The 17,167-nt window shown below is 35.8% G+C and overlaps 1 protein-coding gene across 1 annotated transcript; it reads right to left on the bottom strand.

The window, feature by feature from the left end:
• Positions 1 to 1,467: 1,467 nt before the first annotated feature.
• On the bottom strand, positions 1,468 to 14,445 carry LOC128554527 (uncharacterized). Its single transcript, XM_053535799.1, has 10 exons — positions 14,255 to 14,445; positions 10,862 to 11,053; positions 10,514 to 10,561; positions 10,036 to 10,131; positions 9,589 to 9,669; positions 8,620 to 8,697; positions 7,343 to 7,458; positions 5,669 to 5,760; positions 5,065 to 5,350; positions 1,468 to 4,267 (listed from the first exon to the last, which is right to left on the bottom strand). The coding sequence occupies exons 1-9, from the start codon at positions 14,295 to 14,297 to the stop codon at positions 5,344 to 5,346; spliced, it is 753 nt and encodes a 250-aa protein (XP_053391774.1). The 5' UTR covers positions 14,298 to 14,445; the 3' UTR covers positions 1,468 to 4,267; positions 5,065 to 5,343.
• Between the last annotated feature and the right edge of the window lie 2,722 nt (positions 14,446 to 17,167).

The following is a 17,167-nucleotide window of genomic DNA, read 5'->3' as shown; positions in this document are numbered from 1 at the left end:
TTGTAGTGTACGAATATCATCGGACATACATTTGCATCGATATTGCAGGTCACAAAAGGAGCTAGAACTATTTTGCTTGTGTTCCTGAAAGTCATCAGTGAAGTCACTGATATTTTGGCAGAATTGTTCCAGAGTATTCAAACGAAGATTAACAGTAACACTGTCACCCTTCAAAATATCAACATCACTACTCACTTTGGATATTTGTGACTGGATACTATTTAATTTTGAAACACTTTGTTCAATTGTTTGTAAGCGGCCATCAAGTTTATTTATCAGATCAACTAAAAGGCGCGTGTTCTGATCAGCAGATGGTACTTGTTGACTATTTTGAAGGTAAGTAGTCTCTTGATTAGCATTCACATTTGTATTTGGGTCACAATAAATACTTTTGGTCTGTTGAACACCTGAATTCATAGAATGTTCAGGGGAGGATTCTGTAGTATAAATACCGGGTGTTGCTTGGCTGGAAATGGATGATCCCTGTCGTATTTTAGCTAGGGCCACGGGTCCAGGCCCCGGTTCTTGGCAAGCACTAATCGGACCCAGTTGTGGGGGCAAAGGTCCAAATATTTGTGCTGGTAACCCAAACGAAAAAAACAGGGTAACAAACTACTATAACAAACAACTAATCGTATACAGTATACCATTAGTATAGAATTAGTAAAAATTTCACATGCAAATGAGCTAATAGTATACTATAACAAACAACTAATAATATACTATGAGCAATGAAATATCAATGCTTATAGTATACTAATTCTATACTGTTAATAGTATACTGTTGCTATACCATTAATAGTATACTAATTCTATACTGTTAATAGTATACTAATTCTTTACTCACTATTACGGTATGTCAACAGTATACTAATTGTATACTGTCAATAGTATACTAATTGTATACTGTCAATAGTATACTAATTGTATACTATCAACAAAAAGTAAAAATCAAATAAAATTTGCATACCCGGCTTTGTATTGTACCTAGTTTTGTATGCAAAAATCTGAAAATGGACTGGGGACCAAGAGGACTGTGTAAATTTAAAAAGGGAACAACACATATACCTCTTAACATTTTATTATGCGTATGTTACACACATTTGCTTTGAATGATATTTCAGCTATATACTCTAGCTATCACATGTAAATCTGGTTGCATTCAAGAACATATGTTATATAGAATTGGTGTAACAGATTAACCTTGCTAAAATTTAATACTTTTAATACATATGTATATATGAACAGTTCCTCCATTTATAATGTAGGTTAAACAGCTTATATATGTAAATCTGGTTGCATTCAAGAACATGTTATATACAATAGATGTAACAGGCCGGGTTACCACTGGGATGAGAAAGTGAAATTCTGTAAATTTAACCTTTCCCGACTTTTCACTAACTAAACTTTTCACTGACCAATACCATCATTTTTCTCATCGTCCTCCTCTCCTACAGCTATCCAATAGAGTTTTTTATATTTATTTTGTTTCAGATACAACAATTAAACTTTCATTAACGAATACCAAAAATATACGAGTGTAAACATTATAATGAAAGTAAACATAACAAGAGCTGTCAGTTGACAGCGTGCTCGACTATTCTCAGTGCTTGATAGTATAATATAAGCTATGAGTAAACTTTTACATTACAATAAGCATATTCTAAGTCGAACAGGGGCCATAATTCAGTCAAAATGCTTGATAGAGTTGCCTCCTCCTTTTTACAGACTGGGGTTATGATGGTAAACAAGTATGCACAATATCAAAGCAATATCTCAATGGACTTTGTAAATATTTGGGGTGGTACGCAATCTTTAACATCTGTGTGACGCTCATGCAGACACCGGGGCGAGTAGGATAGCTCTAGTATTATAATAGTCGAGCTAAAAACAAAGTCGATTCAAACATATTTAAATTAATGTTTTTCCTTGACTTTTCAAGGCAAGTGGCAACCCTATGTAACAGATTAACCTTGCTAAAATTTAATTCTCGTGATATATGAACAGTTCCTCTATGTATAACGGAAAATAAACAGCTTCAGTTTTACCTGTAAGAATTCAAAGATGCTTGAGACTAAACTAATGATACAACTATAGACTTAACAAGAGCTGTCTCCATAGGATGACACATGCCCCCGATGGCACTTTGAATGAATAGTTATGGCCGATGTTATATAGTAGTTATATAGCCAATAGTTTAGGACCTTTGACCTACGGACCTGGGTCTTGCGCGCGACACGTCGTCTTACTGTGGTACACATTCATGCCCAATAATTTTAAAATCCATGCATGAATGACAAAGATATGGACCGGACACGCCCATCAATGCACTATCATGAAAAATGACCTTTAACGTCTAAGCGTGACCTTGACCTTTGAGCTACGGACCTGGGTCTTGCGCGCGACACGTCGTCTTACTGTGGTACACATTCATGCCAAGTTATTTGAAAATCCATCCATGGATGACAAAGATATGGACCGGACACAAATGCACTATCATGAAAAATGATCTTTAACGTCTAAGTGTGACCTTGACCTTTGAGCTACGGACCTGGGTCTTGCGCGCGACATTTCTTACTGTGGTACACATTCATGCCAAGTTATTTGAGAATCCATCCATGGATGACAAAGATATGGACCGGACAAGAATGCACTATCATGAAAAATGACCTTTAACGTCTAAGTGTGACCTTGACCTTTGAGCTACAGACCTGGGTCTTGCGCGCGACACGTTGTCTTACTGTGGTACACATTCATGCCAAGTTATTTGAAAATCCATCCATGGATGACAAAGATATGGACCGGACACGAAAATTGCGGACAGACTGACAGACGGTTCAAAAACTATATGCCTCCCTTTGGGGGCATAAAAATCTGAGAAGCAAACAAGGCGTACTGTTGCTATGTTAAATAAAATCTGTAAGCACATGTTGCTCATTGACAAAATGATTAACAAAATATAAACAAGCATGCAATAAACATTTAATATTTATGACAAGGGTTATATTGCCAAAATATCATCATGAGCCATTTTAAAACACTGCTTCTCAGATGATTGCTTTGGGTTCAGCACCCCTTTTCAACAGTTTTTCGGTTATGCAATGGCAGACAGTTAACCTTAACCAGTGATTCTGTACCAGTACAAACCTGTTCTCAACAAGTATTTGCCAACTTCTCCACATGAATCAGAAGTGGAGGATGCTGATTTCAAACTTAATGTCTTTTATCAAATTGTCATGGTGAAAACATGTATCGCTGAAGGATCTAACTTAAATCCTTACAATCCAAAGACCTGTGCTCTCCCTATTGAGCTAAGTAGGTGGGAATGTCAGTTGTAAAATAGAATGATGAATCCCAAAGAGCAAAAATGTTGGGGCCCATTATTTGTTGACACACCACCTAAATGCCTAAAACATTTCAGTCAATTAAAACAAGTTTCATTTCAATATCTTGACTCAAACAAGTTCTTTAATTAAAAGGATTGTCAATGCAAACAAATTAATTTTAAGGCCACCAAAAAATCTTTATTCATGATGTTCCACATAAAAATGATGCTGGTATTTCTGTATGGCTAATCATAAAAAAATACAAATAATCTATAAATAGAATAAAAGGGAAGTAATTCTAAACCAAGAAGTCAACAAAAAGACAAAACAAAAATAAATTTTAGTCCACAAAAAATTCATAACAAGAACATGTATGTCTAAATTTCTGAACTTTTTTTTATTTCCGTCCATTTGCCACAGAAAAATACTGTCTCAGTTTTTCCCTAGAACCATTGCAATAATGTAAGGTTACAAAAAGGTCATGAAAAGCTAGCTAGGCCATCTAAAATAAATATTGCAAGTCAACAAACAACAGCTGTCAGAGGACAGCAACACTAAACTATTCAACAGACTTGTCTATTGAATGAATATTAACGTCGAAAATGGGGCAATTTTTTTTTTTAATTTTCTAAACAGGGTTATGAAACCTGTACAATGCATATCAGCTCAAGGCAGTTGACAGTTCAATCCATTCCCTTAATTAAGTGGGTACTGAGATACCAGCTTACATACAAAAACTTAACCAAAATTATAAAATCGAAAAATGGGCATAAATTTTAAGAAATAAGATATTATGGAGCCTGTGCAATGTCAGTCAGAAAATACGTGTGTAAACTTTTATTCCTTCAGTCTTTTCATTGTTGACCTTGCTGTAGCCATTTTGGTATTCCAGCACCGATTAAAAGTAGGGACATCCATCTTCAGGATGTGGGATGCATAGCCTGAAATGTTGAAATAATCTTCTCAATAATAAACCAATGACTTGCATATTAAAGAAAAAAAGGTCTATCTTTTCAGATGTTTGAAAAAGGAATCCACAGAATAATGTAGTAATTAGTACATTGTATTTAACAATAATATCTGAAATAGTCAGATTCAAACAAAGCTTAGAGAATCCTAATCTGTGAGTTTAAAAATTATCATAACAAATTCTGTTAGCCATGAAATTGCATTACACATTTATAGCTACAGTAATGAACACAAATACAGATCAATGTGAGTATCATCTTCATTTTCTTTTTAAGTGAAATATTGCTGACCTAAATATTAAGTAATCAATGTCATTCATGTATTCAATCAGAGAGCTGCATTTTCTAATACCTGCCAGTTTCCACTTGGATATAATGAAGTATATTTACAATGAACATATAGTGACTTTAGAAATACATATCACACTATTTTAAAAATCAAATTAAGATTTTACACTGCACATGCCCGAGTTGATGTTTGTTACAAACAAAAAAACTTCTACCGAATTTTTTATTGAAATATTATATGGATTTAATACCTTTATTTTAGCTCAAAGTTTGAGATTTTACACTGCGAGTCTAAGTTAAAGTCCGCGTAAAATGTAATCACTACCCAAGTGAAATTAGTATCATTCTGCACTGTTTTGGACATGGTAAAACTATCAATATCAATTATAAAGGTCAGAATCATTTTGGTGCTCATCTATACAACTGCAAGAAAGTATGTAACTTCCAACATTTGCATAAAAAGACATTCTGTGTATACTTACATTTTAAGGCAACAAAAACTGGGTGGGTCACAAAGACTTGTGTTCCCCCCTCCTTTGCCAATTCATTTGGTTCAAAGAAACTGTCCATTAGCCTCTTAATGATCTCGGACGACTTGTCCTCCCGGATATTTTTGTTTTTGCGGTCAGCCCTCTTTTCTTTTCTATTTCTGTAGCGCCCAATGCTGACCAAAACCTCATGCAGCCACAAGCTACGGACAGCAATGGGCGCTCCAGGGGCTAGCAGCTGGTACCCTTCTGGAACAGGGGTGTTTTCCTGAATTACAATCTGAAAGTATGAATTGCTATGATTAAATTTATTTATATAACAAGAGCTTTGGCTAAGTAACATAATATTCCACAGTTGTAAATTAGCAGACTGGCTCAGAGCTGTAAAAATGGGTAAAACATCAATTACTTATATAGTGCAGTGGAGGTTGGATACCTTGAATAACAAGAAACAAAAATATTTGATCAATTTTATCCCCATTCCTCACACCTCAAAATAACACTCAATGGCTGCCATTATACACAGTAAGGCGTATATTGTTTTTAAAGTTTCTACAGATGCCCAGTAATTGTAGCTTAACTGACAATATATACTTACATAGTCTGCCAGTGGCAAATCTGGCCTGGTTCTTGGTTTGTACGTACGCTCTCTTTTCTCAACAGCTGGAGCTGCTTCCATAGATTTTGCATCTGAAAATGATAGAATAATTTTATATAACTATACTTCGGAAATGTGAAAAAGTAACAGCAGTTTGACATTTACAGCCTTTTTAAACAGCTAGGTCCCATCAACATTTTCAGTGCAAAAGCAACATAATAGGTATGACAAACCCGAGGATTTTTATCAAACTTAATACTGTGAAATCAGTAATATTCGTGGGGGGATAATTTTCATGGATTTCGTGGTTGAGTTAATCCACGAAAATTAATCCCAACGAACAAGTAAAATTCCCATTCATTTTATGTTCAAAAGTTGAAATCCACGAATTCGTATCCCCACGAAATTGCCGTTTTGACCAAAACCACAAAATTTCGTGCCCGCAAAATTGAATGATTTCACAGTATAGATGTTTTTAGGTAAAGCACTTCTGAACATATTTGTATCTGAAAAATTGCTATATAAATGTAGTAAATAAAATAATAATTACAAATGACCCGTGTTTTTAACTAAATATGTATGTTGACAAATTTTCATCGATAAAACTTTTTTTAGAGTTTTTGATAGTATACATATATATAAAGACCTATGAGCCTTGGTATCAGAGCCTACCTTACACAAGAGAATTTATGAGTGCATTTTATGTCAAAAGCATCTCCTTGAAAGCGCTTACTTACTTTGCAGTTCCACTATTTGATTCTTGAGATCTTGGATCTCCTTGTCCTTTATTTGACAATCTATGCAGGACATGCCTGACATGTTAAAACAGGTAGTGGAAGAAGGGCCAGGACTGTCTTTCTCAACATGCTCTACATCAATAATTTCCTCCCTGTCATCCAAATTTAACAAAACAGGACTTTCAGCTCTAGACCCTGAGAGAGTCTGAAGGAAGGAGGAAGAAACAGAGTTATTACTTTCATGCAAGTCATTTTGAGAAGGTAAAGGTGCTGTATTAGTATGTTCTACAGGGGGAAACAGGTAAGGGTTATATGGTGTGAAAGAATTGCTGGGAGCAGTAAAAGGGAATGGCCATACTTGCTGAGGGCAATATAGAGTGTTCGAAGCACCAACAGACTGAGTTGGAGGAGTCATGTGAAAAGAGTCTGTGGCACAGGTTTGACTGAAAGAGGGAAATGAAGGCTGATAATTAAAATTATTGCAAGTAAGGTTGGAGTTGGCAGCATGCTGAGTGGCCAGGTTACTTGAAGCATGCCAAGAGACCGGAGAGTTGAGGTCATGCTGACTGACTGGGGTGCTGGGGGCATGGTGTATAGTTGGGGTGCTCATTACATTCTGAAAGGCTGGAGTGCTATGGGCAAGATGAGTGGTCATTGTGGTTGGAGTGCTTTGGGTATTTACATGTTGGACAGCTGAGATATTTGGGGAATGCTGATAAGCTGGGATACTTTGGTCACTTGGTGAGGTCATTGGGCTTGGACTATGCCAAGTGACTGGGGAACTCATAGTATGTTCAGTGGCTGAGGAGCTTATGGTATGCTGTGCATCTGTTGGGAATGGGACATGGTGTGTGCCAGGGGAGCTTTGGGTATGCTGACTTTCTGGGGAGTCTGGAGCATGCTGAGTTGCTTGAGAGCTTTGACTATTTGTACCTACCATGTCATTACTACCACATGCATTATTTCTGGTACATGCACTAAAAAGGGATGCGGCAATGTCCTGGGCTGCTGCTGCTTGGGCATCCTTCAGGCGTTTAGCTTTTGCATGCAACTCTGAAGCAAAATTTCAAGTTTTTGTCATTTCTGGAGATTTGATCTCTGTTTGAAATGAGTAAATGAGTAAAATCATACTACTGACTTTAGCCTAGCACAACTTTATAAAGCTGGTTACCCTTTTCAAATAACAAACTAGATTGGTGTTCATAGGACACAGATGGCCCTGCCTCCTGTCAATGTACATAGCTTTATGCCTCAAGGTTAAACATTTCAGTACCAGTGCAAACCTGTTCTTCGCAAGTAGGCCTAACTGCCAACTTCAACACATAACAAGAGCTGTCCGTAAGACCGCACGCTCGACTTTTCTCAGTGCTTGACTTTGAATTAGAGCTTTGCCAGTAAAAACTTTAAAAAACTGTGGGGGGATTGTTTCTCCTGGTGTAGACTTTGGTATAAAATAACTATTGTAAGTTTCAAGTCAATACCATTGATAGTAACAGAGATATTTGATTTTATCAAAAACATTTACCAATGTTGACGCTAAGGCGATTGCAATAGCTCTATCTTTTCTTTGAAAAGTCGAGCTAAAAAAGAGCCAGAGGCTGACTGATTTCCAACACAACGTCTTTCTTCAAATTGTCATGGAGAACATAGGTCTTGTTGCATGATTAAACTCACAGCCCCTTGATCTATAGATCTGCGCTCTGGTTACTGAGCTAAGAATGATTTAAATTTTGTTGGATTAAATGTCATATCAACACAACACTAGGTCATATGGCGACTTTCCAGCTTTGATGGAGGAAGACCCCTGGTGCCCCGAGCAGGCACCTTGGTAGAACCACCACCCTTCCATAAACCAGCTGGATGGCTTTATCACACGAAGAATTCAATGCCCCAGGTGAGGCTAGAACCCACATTGATTGGGTGCAAGTGCCACAGAGGCCCCTATTGAGCTAAGAAAGCAGGCTAGAAATATTAAAGGCATGTTGAAAAGTGGAAAGCATTAATTTTTTCTATATAAATACATTCGCTTCTTAAATCTGTAATTTTGCTGTTTGGTGTGAATGGTTGTTATACAATATAAAGAGATTTACAAGATTGTTTTCAAATGTATATGCAGTCTGGCCTTGAATGTTTTCTATTTCAGCAAATTTTGAAATTGGCCTAATCATGCAGTTCATTTCTGATACTGATTTCCAACAAAATACATGCACTCACCTTGTTTTTGCTTTTTCACACTGCAGGTCTCATTTTCTTTAGTTGTTTGAGGGTTTGTTTCATTCTTGTTTGATCCAGCTTGAAAAAAAACAAAAAGGAAAAAAAAAACTGATGTGCTTAAATAGAACTTCAAGAGATCAGCTGCCGTAATGCAAATGAATCCAGACAAAGGAAATTTATTCACTAAATCTGCTTGATAAAACTACTTTTTCTGTTGACCCATTAATCAGACAGTGCACACTGTAAATACGTCATATGACTAAGTCACTTTATATAGCAGACATGTGACACAAACCTGTTTCCTATATTTCATCAATTAATGAAATATGGGCAGGAGTTAGGATGTGTAATAATTAAATCATGAGTGCATCTGAACGACTGCTCATATTTTATTAACTGATAAAATTGTTGGAACATATTTGTAATTTCGATTCTAACAATGCAAATAATTCGCATTTTACAGTATATACAGTATAGTTTTTCAAGGAACATATATTCCTAACACTCAAATGCAAGAAAACAAGCAAATCAAGTATTGCCAAGCAATACAAAGTCACCTACTGGAAGACACCTGATTTTCTCTACTGTTCACTTTGCCTCACATTAATTTCTAATAAATAAATAATCTTTTGTGAAAAATCTCAGAGCAGGCTTACCATGGGTGCAGCCATTTTCACAATTTTTGATGGCTTAAATTAATTAATGCATACAAAAATTTATACTGGAGTACACTTGTACCAAAAATTACTTTTGTTCCCAAAGTAATACATACTGAATCTTCACTCCTAACACTGACAATGTGATACATCTTGTATACAAATGATTTTACCTCTTTTTTTTCAATGCTGTTTATGGTGGTTTTTTACCAACATACTTAAAATCAATGATTCAAGTGTGTTCCATTAAACAAACTGTTTTCAAGGTCTTTTTCAACACCTGTGCACACCCTATAAAACAAACTTTACTAACCTTTTTTGGGCTTTTTCACACTGCTGGCATCTCCTGTTCTTTCTTTGTGAGACTTTGGTTTGTTTTTGTTTGATCCAGAATCTGGAAAAAGAGAGAATTCTATTTAATTTGTGCATGTACACTAAAATTTAGGCTTTTAAAAAATATATTTGTTCTTTATATATATATGCATGATATTGTGACTTGCTGATTATGAACTACAACAGAACTACTTCACTTATAAATAACAGGCCATCTTTTTGTGTGTCCATGCACTTTCAGGCATATACATAATAATGGCATGCACTTTTTCATATTCACTGCAGACACTGCAAAATGTAAGGAAAACAAATTCACGGATATTGAGTCTGAAAAAACACCAACAACAAATTATGCAGCTTTTAACATGCTTGGTGTTAATTAGTAAATTACCTCCTCCCTAAAATGTAGATAGTATCTGCTACCTACCTGACACAGTGTGTGGCTTCTTCCTCTTTGTTTGCAGTTGTGTTTCAACAGACTTCTTTCCTTGTTGGTCTTTGCTACCTTTACTTTGGCTTTTCTCTGAAAATTAAGGCCATAAATTCATGGAGTGTGGGTATGAACATTTATTTTTTGAAGTACATGTCCGTTACAGTTCCATATGGTTAGTAATAAGAATATCTATCTAACATTTCTTCGAGAGAAGTTGATCATTTCAGGAGGGTTTTGTCATTGCCTTTCACTTCAAAGGGGTCCTAAGGATACTATTGATGTTATTGTTCAGTGATGTTGTGTTATGACATCAAAAACATACTGGATTTTATAGGCATTGTCGGCATTCAATCCAGCAGGACCAGCACTTTTGAGAAATCTGCACATGCATATAGCTATTTTTTTTAAACATAAATTAATATGTGGATGCTGTCACATAATTAAGGGAAATGCTATATAAGTTAATAATTACCTGATTTCATCAATACATTTTTCTTCTTTAAACACTCTGTTTTATCATCTGAAATATATCAAAATATATTAACATGACTTTTTTTTTTTAATATCATGAATTAATAATGCACATACCTGTATTCAGCAGTAATGAAAACGGATACACGCTTTCCATGCCAAATTATCTCAGAAATATATGAAGTTATGAACACATAAAAATTATGTTAAAAAGTTATTTTCCAACTAACCAACTATGGTCCCGCACTGAGCCTAATTAATTTATATTCTAAGTTCCACTATCACCAAATAGAATAACACACTGTTTGAAACAATCGGTTTTGAAAGCAGCATGACAAAAAGCTCCTACCAGCAATGACAGCAACAACGGCTGGATAATGTCCTTGTTTTTTCCATGGAGCCAAACACGGATCTCCAATGCTGAAAAGATTCTCTCTGCCAGTTCCAGCAAGAATTTCCCCATCTTGTGTCTGTATTTCGCCAGCCCGAAACAACTCTGACAAACTATGTGTATCATCATAACGCACCACTATCCATGTTTCTGTTAAGAAAATAAGTTATCATGAAACTAGACTCTCAAATCAAATTAATACCATCAACTACAAGTTTAAATTTCTAAAGATGTTTATAGAATGAATCTAAGAATTAAAGTGGTACATTTACAGTGTCGTATGATGATTTATATTATATGATGCACATATGAGTCTAAAGAATGGAAGAACAAGTATATGGAACTGTTGAAATCATATTTATAAGTTGTCCACAAAACTGCATGACACCTAATAAGGCTATACTGAAATGACCGACACTGGAAGAATATTTTAGTACCTGTAAAAACACCATTTAAATTCTTAGACTTGTTAACTTTTTTAAATGTTTACCTACAGCAGCATATTCATAAGCAATGAAACCAATAACTTAAAAGAACTGGGAGTGTACATACAGTGATTTATCCTCAATCATTTTGGTCCTTTGTAGGTGATTGCCATTCACAAATGGTCGAGGCTATCCGCATGGCATTATGCCAATAAATTTCATTATCCACACAACCATCGTACCATTTAGTTTCTATTTCTGCATGACCTTTGTGTCTACTATTTTTGTTATCCGCACAAAGTCAATCATACTGATTATTCTCGTCATTAGCATGACAATCATGTTTGGGAATTAAAATCATACCAGGGCACTAGACAACTTTTGGGGACAGGTACCCATACCCTCAGGAAGGGGAATTTTTCGTTGTTTTAAGACAAAAAGGGATAGTTTTAGCCATATATATGTTACTACTTTTCACACTTACTAATACTGATTTCAATCATTTCTAACTAATGTAACTATATTGAAGTAGTAATCTTCCTTAGAGGAACTATAATATAACTTGAAAGAGAGTTCATATCTAGTTGTGTCAAACAACCTATTATCAGGGGAATTTTCTTCTGAGAAAGGGGAAAAAAACATATTATTTTATGAGGGGAATAGGGCCCATATTCGGCCCCAAAAATGGCCAAACGAGTGCCCTGCATACCGATAATTTTTCATCCATATGATTATACAAACTGTATAGATAATGTAGATATGTTCCATACTTCAGATTCCTATATGTAATACCGATTATTTTACTTGTTTTTCAGATATATTTTGGTAATTGACAACCTGTGAAAGCATGTGTTGCCCATATATGCATATATGCTTGATAACTCATGTGCGATTTATTAAATTAAAACATAATATGAAATGTAAGAAATACAATATTAAGGTATCGGGTCAAGGGCCATACTTTTCAAATCAAAATGTGATCAACTCAGAACAGATTCTGAAACATGTTTTTGGTATCAAATTAAACATAAAATATTGAATTATTCAATTATGTATGAAGACATGCGGAAAAATAATTTTCCCAAGTTGTAATTTTAATTATATTTTCACCTAACTATATCTTGGGAAAGGGTCGGCCCACATTAAAAATTCAAACGCCTACTGAAAGATCAACCAGTCAGCTTTCAATTGATATTAAATTGTGAATATATTAATAAGGTCCTAGGTACCCACATGTGTGGGAAAAACATGCATGTACTTTGCATCATGTCCATGAACTCAATTAAGACATGGATTGTTGAATTTGTTTTACTGTGAAACAAATAACTATGAATTACGGTGATAACTGGAAATCACTGTTAAAATTCCATTTTCAATAGATATGCCTCGAACACAAGTGAGGTTATATATAAACAAATTGTTTACAATTTAAAGAAAGAACAAAAACGTAATAGCGGCAACTTTATGACAACTAATTATAGCTTTTAATTACCAGCACCTACCTTATACACTAGAAATACAGTACATTACAGTACATATATATATTGATTACAGGCCATCTAGACTCCAGGTCTAGGGGTCCTGAGCATACCTGTCAAGACACACGCATTGCGCGTGTGTCACACGCATTTCGGCCCTAGATCACGCTCACACACCTACTATTCCAAGTTACACGCATTTTAAAAAAAATAGCACTCAATTGTTTTTTGTAGAAAATTATTGAATCGAACATGCGAGACAGCGTTGACACGGTGTTTTCATACCGTATAATACAGTGTTTACATTCACCAGTGCAACGTGTCATTTTTACCGCATGCATAAACGGCACAAAAAGTAAACATGGAGGGAGACTATTTAAAAGCAGGTCGATTATATGTGCACAAAATCATGTTCAGAAAGTATTTTTTTCCATGTGAGAGCGTCTCCGGCTTTTAGGGATCATTGCCCTCCAGACTCTACGAGGGACAACCTTCCCTTCGAACCCCGATCACACTCGTGGCCTTTGTAGAGCCTTGACAGCTATGCCTGAGAGGTCCGGTTATCGGTCCCCTAGCCACTTCCAGTGTACGAAATGTCATCATTAAATGTTGCAGTGTACGTTGTTTTAATATCTAATATTTTAAATAATAAACTATCCCAATGTAGTCTGACCTACGGTATATCCTTTATGCCAAAATATAGATTTATTTATTTTGTTGGGTTTAACGTCGCACCAACACAAATTTAGGTCATATGGTGACTTTCCAGCTTTAATAGTGGAGGAATACCCCAGGTGCCCCTCCATCAGTCCATGCATTATTTCATCACGAGCGGGCACCTGCATGGGTAGAACCACCGACCTTCAGAAAGCCAGCTGGATAGCTTCCTCACATGAAGAATTCAAAGCCCCGAGTGAGGCTCGAACCCACATTGATGCGGGGCAAGTGATTTGAAGTCAGCGACCTTGCACATCTAATAAAACAGCATAGAAATAATCCAGGACAAATTAGTGGACACTAAACAACAATTAATAAACCAATGTAATAATAATCAGCAGGACTGTAGTGCGGGCACACTTCAAAACACATATAAAATAACCCAACTGTTTAATTGTTTTGACTTCTCCAATGTACCACTAGATCTACATCAGAATCGGTATGACACTTTAAATTCTGTCAATAAACTTATAAAAGGCCTAGCTGGTCTAGTGGTCAAGTTGTTCGAGTTTTTCAACATACTGTACATAATTCATAAACTTTTTTCAGTCATATAAACTATCAGAGTATATCCGGCGTATAAACTGAGAGCCCCAATGCCCACCTTCATATATAGCTATAGTACCATGTACCACTTTTTATGTCTTTGGAATATGAATGCACCCAGCCACACGTGCATGCATGGAAACCAACACACAGCCTTCAAAATCTTACATATTAAAATGACTTACCGTTATCAAATGACTTTGGGCGATGTACTTGTCGTTTATCCATGTATGCAACTTCGGATTAACACAATCAGTAGCAAGTAATGCAGAAAAAAATCAATTTGTTTATATTCTTTCGAGATCGACACTCGCGCTCTTTTCGTCAATTTTACGATGCTCGGAACAACTTTGACTTTTAGGTGAGTTTTTAATACCCAAGATTCAATCGTAGTTTCTCGTTCATTTCCGCCAAACTCCGGCAATATGCTATAAGGAAAAGTAGTTCTCTATGGGGAACGAAATATGACAATATACAGGTGTTTTTCCATACACTTAAATTTCTTCCTTGGAGAATACATTCATGTAAAAACACAATAAATGATCATGTATATTTATATATATATATATATATATATGTTTTAGACTGACTTCAGGAAATATTAGCGTATGAATATATAAAGTAGTTTTGTTTACAACTTCACTGATTCTCGGCATGCTGTATAATTATAAATTTGATTCAAGCTACACACATTCTTGATATTTATTTGCAATGGATAGACACAAAAAGAGAGATTTAGAAGTTGAAAAGGTCCCTTTTCCAAAAGGTGAAATTTGAATATTATTTTTGTTTGTTTACCAAAATAATTATTATCCAATCGTACCTTGGTTAATTCGTACCCAATATTTTTGGTAAATTTCATTTACCTTCGCTTTGTTAAACGATGAACATAAGCTTTTTTTGAGCGACAATATTTTAAGAACAGTTAAAACGTATAACATCTTACCCAAACTAATTGCTGGTATCCATTTAGTTTATCTTTGGACTGGCTGCATGAGGAGCCTTTAGTCCAAATATAAAGGAATAAATAAGCCAAGTGAGTAATGCTAGCTAGGCTAGTATGTGTGTGTGTGTGTGTTTATGGTATGCACGTCTGCGTGCTGTATATTACATTTTGGGGAGGCTGCGTTTTTGGTACGTGGCATTCCATGTTTGATATTTGTCTTTGTTTTTCAATATATATGTGTGGACGCATTGGTCGAGAGGGCTAAGACGCTTTCCAAAGGAGATGAAGGCCCCTGGTTCAAATCCTGGCTATATACTCCCATTGCGGTGTGTCCTTGGGCAAGGCACTTTATCACGATTGCCTCAGTCAACCCAGAATTCTGTAAATGGGTATCAGCAAATTGCTGGGGGTGAGGTATAATTGGTTTTAACTGTGCTTAGTATAGGGTCGCAGAAAAGCTCTATAGAGCTTATGTTAATTGTTTTACCAAGTGACGGTAATTAAATCAAACTTACCATTACCTTTAAATAGGTCGTCATCCTCCTTTGCTTACACACGCTAAGACTGGATGTGGTAATGGTTTTCGATGCATACATGAACTAAATGCCATGTTGAAGTGAAGTCAACATTTTAGTCATATTATAATGTAGAATGTTTCACGTGAGAATCATCGCTGCATACATGTATATAAAGTCTAACTTAGTATGATAATAATAATCAGCAGCGTGAATTTACTGAAACTGCATAGCCATTTTCTTTGTGATTTGTCTCATAAACCGTAAATTTGGATTGGATAATTACTGTTTTATATTAGGACTGGGACAATTACTCAGTTAATCAGATCCGATTCGTTTACTAGGTGAAACCGGTGTCAGATTTCCAAAATCTCTAATTGCTCTCAAACAAAAAACATCACAAATTGTACTTTATCTATAAACACTTCTTTGACTAGCACATAGACCCATCGCAGTATATTTCCGCTAAAACACATTGAACATATAGTCAGTAGTCTCAGATTTGCCTGTCGTGATAAAATACACCAAAATATGACTTATTGTGCCCCCCATGAGTGGTGGGGGCATATAGATTTGGTCTTATCCGTGCGTCCGTCCGTCCGAAGTTCGTGACACGCCTAGCTCGAAAAGCATTTGATATAAATTGATGAAACCGTGTATGAGTCTTTATCATGATATGAACTTGTGCACCTCCTATTTTTCGTCTGGCTCCACCCCCTATATTCAAAGTTATGGCCCCTGAAATAGTCAAAAATGCACATTTTCACCTTGTGACATGCCTAGCTCAAAAAGTATTTGATATAGATTCATGAAACCTTGCATGAGTCTTAATCATGACATGAACTTGCGCACCTCCTATTTTTCATCTGGCTACTCCTCTTATTTTCATAGTTATGGCCCCTGAAATAGTCAAAATTGCACATTTTCACCTTGTGACACGCCTAGCTCAAAAAGTATTTGATATAGATTCATGAAACCTTGCATGAGGCTTAATCATGATATGAACTTGTTCACCTCCTATTTTTCATTGGGTCCGCCCCCTAGGTTATGGCCCCTGAAATAGTCAAAAATGTACATTTTCACCTTGTGACGCACCTAGCTCAAAAAGTATTTAATATAAATGGTTGAAAACTTGTATAAGTCTTTATCATGATATAAACTTGCACACCTCTAATTTTTTGGCTGGCTCCACCCCGTATTTTTAAAGTTATGGCCCCTGAAATAGTAAAAAATGCACTTTTTCACTTAATTATGTGCCTAGCTCAAAAAGTATTAGATGTAAATTCAGGAAACCGTAATTGCTGGAGTCTTTAACATGATGTGACCTTGCACACTTGGCATTCTTCTTGAGAATCTTAGCTCTTATTACAGAGTTATTGCCCTTGAAATAGCCAAAATAATGGATTTTTTGTTTGTGATGCTCATAGCTCAAAAAGTATAGGGCCTAGAATAATGAATCCTTTTCATAAAATGTTTGTTGAGGCTATACCCCATTAAGACTGCAAACATTTGAATTATTGCCCCTTATTTGTGACAAATGTACCAGTGGGGGGCACACCCTGTGTCCTACAGACACATTCTAGTTATTTATCACATTGTTTGCAAAGGATTAAGTGCAAAAGTTCCAAATGTAAGCA

Source organism: Mercenaria mercenaria, unplaced genomic scaffold, assembly GCF_021730395.1.
Source record: "Mercenaria mercenaria strain notata unplaced genomic scaffold, MADL_Memer_1 contig_5091, whole genome shotgun sequence".
Classification (NCBI taxonomy): domain Eukaryota; kingdom Metazoa; phylum Mollusca; class Bivalvia; order Venerida; family Veneridae; genus Mercenaria; species Mercenaria mercenaria.
The sequence above is the reverse complement of the archived record's forward strand: the minus strand, read 5'-3'. Positions and strand labels throughout refer to the sequence as shown.

Bases quoted from the DNA above. Each gene is read 5' to 3' on its own strand.
- LOC128554527 (XM_053535799.1), bottom strand. From the start codon at position 14,297: ATGGATAAACGACAAGTACATCGCCCAAAGTCATTTGATAACG. The intron at 8,698-9,588 runs GTTAGTAAAGTT...TTTTTTTTCAAG, and splicing joins TGTGAAAAAGCCCAAAAAAG to CTGGATCAAACAAGAATGAA. The intron at 7,459-8,619 runs GTGAGTGCATGT...ATTTTGCTTCAG, and splicing joins TGTGAAAAAGCAAAAACAAG to AGTTGCATGCAAAAGCTAAA.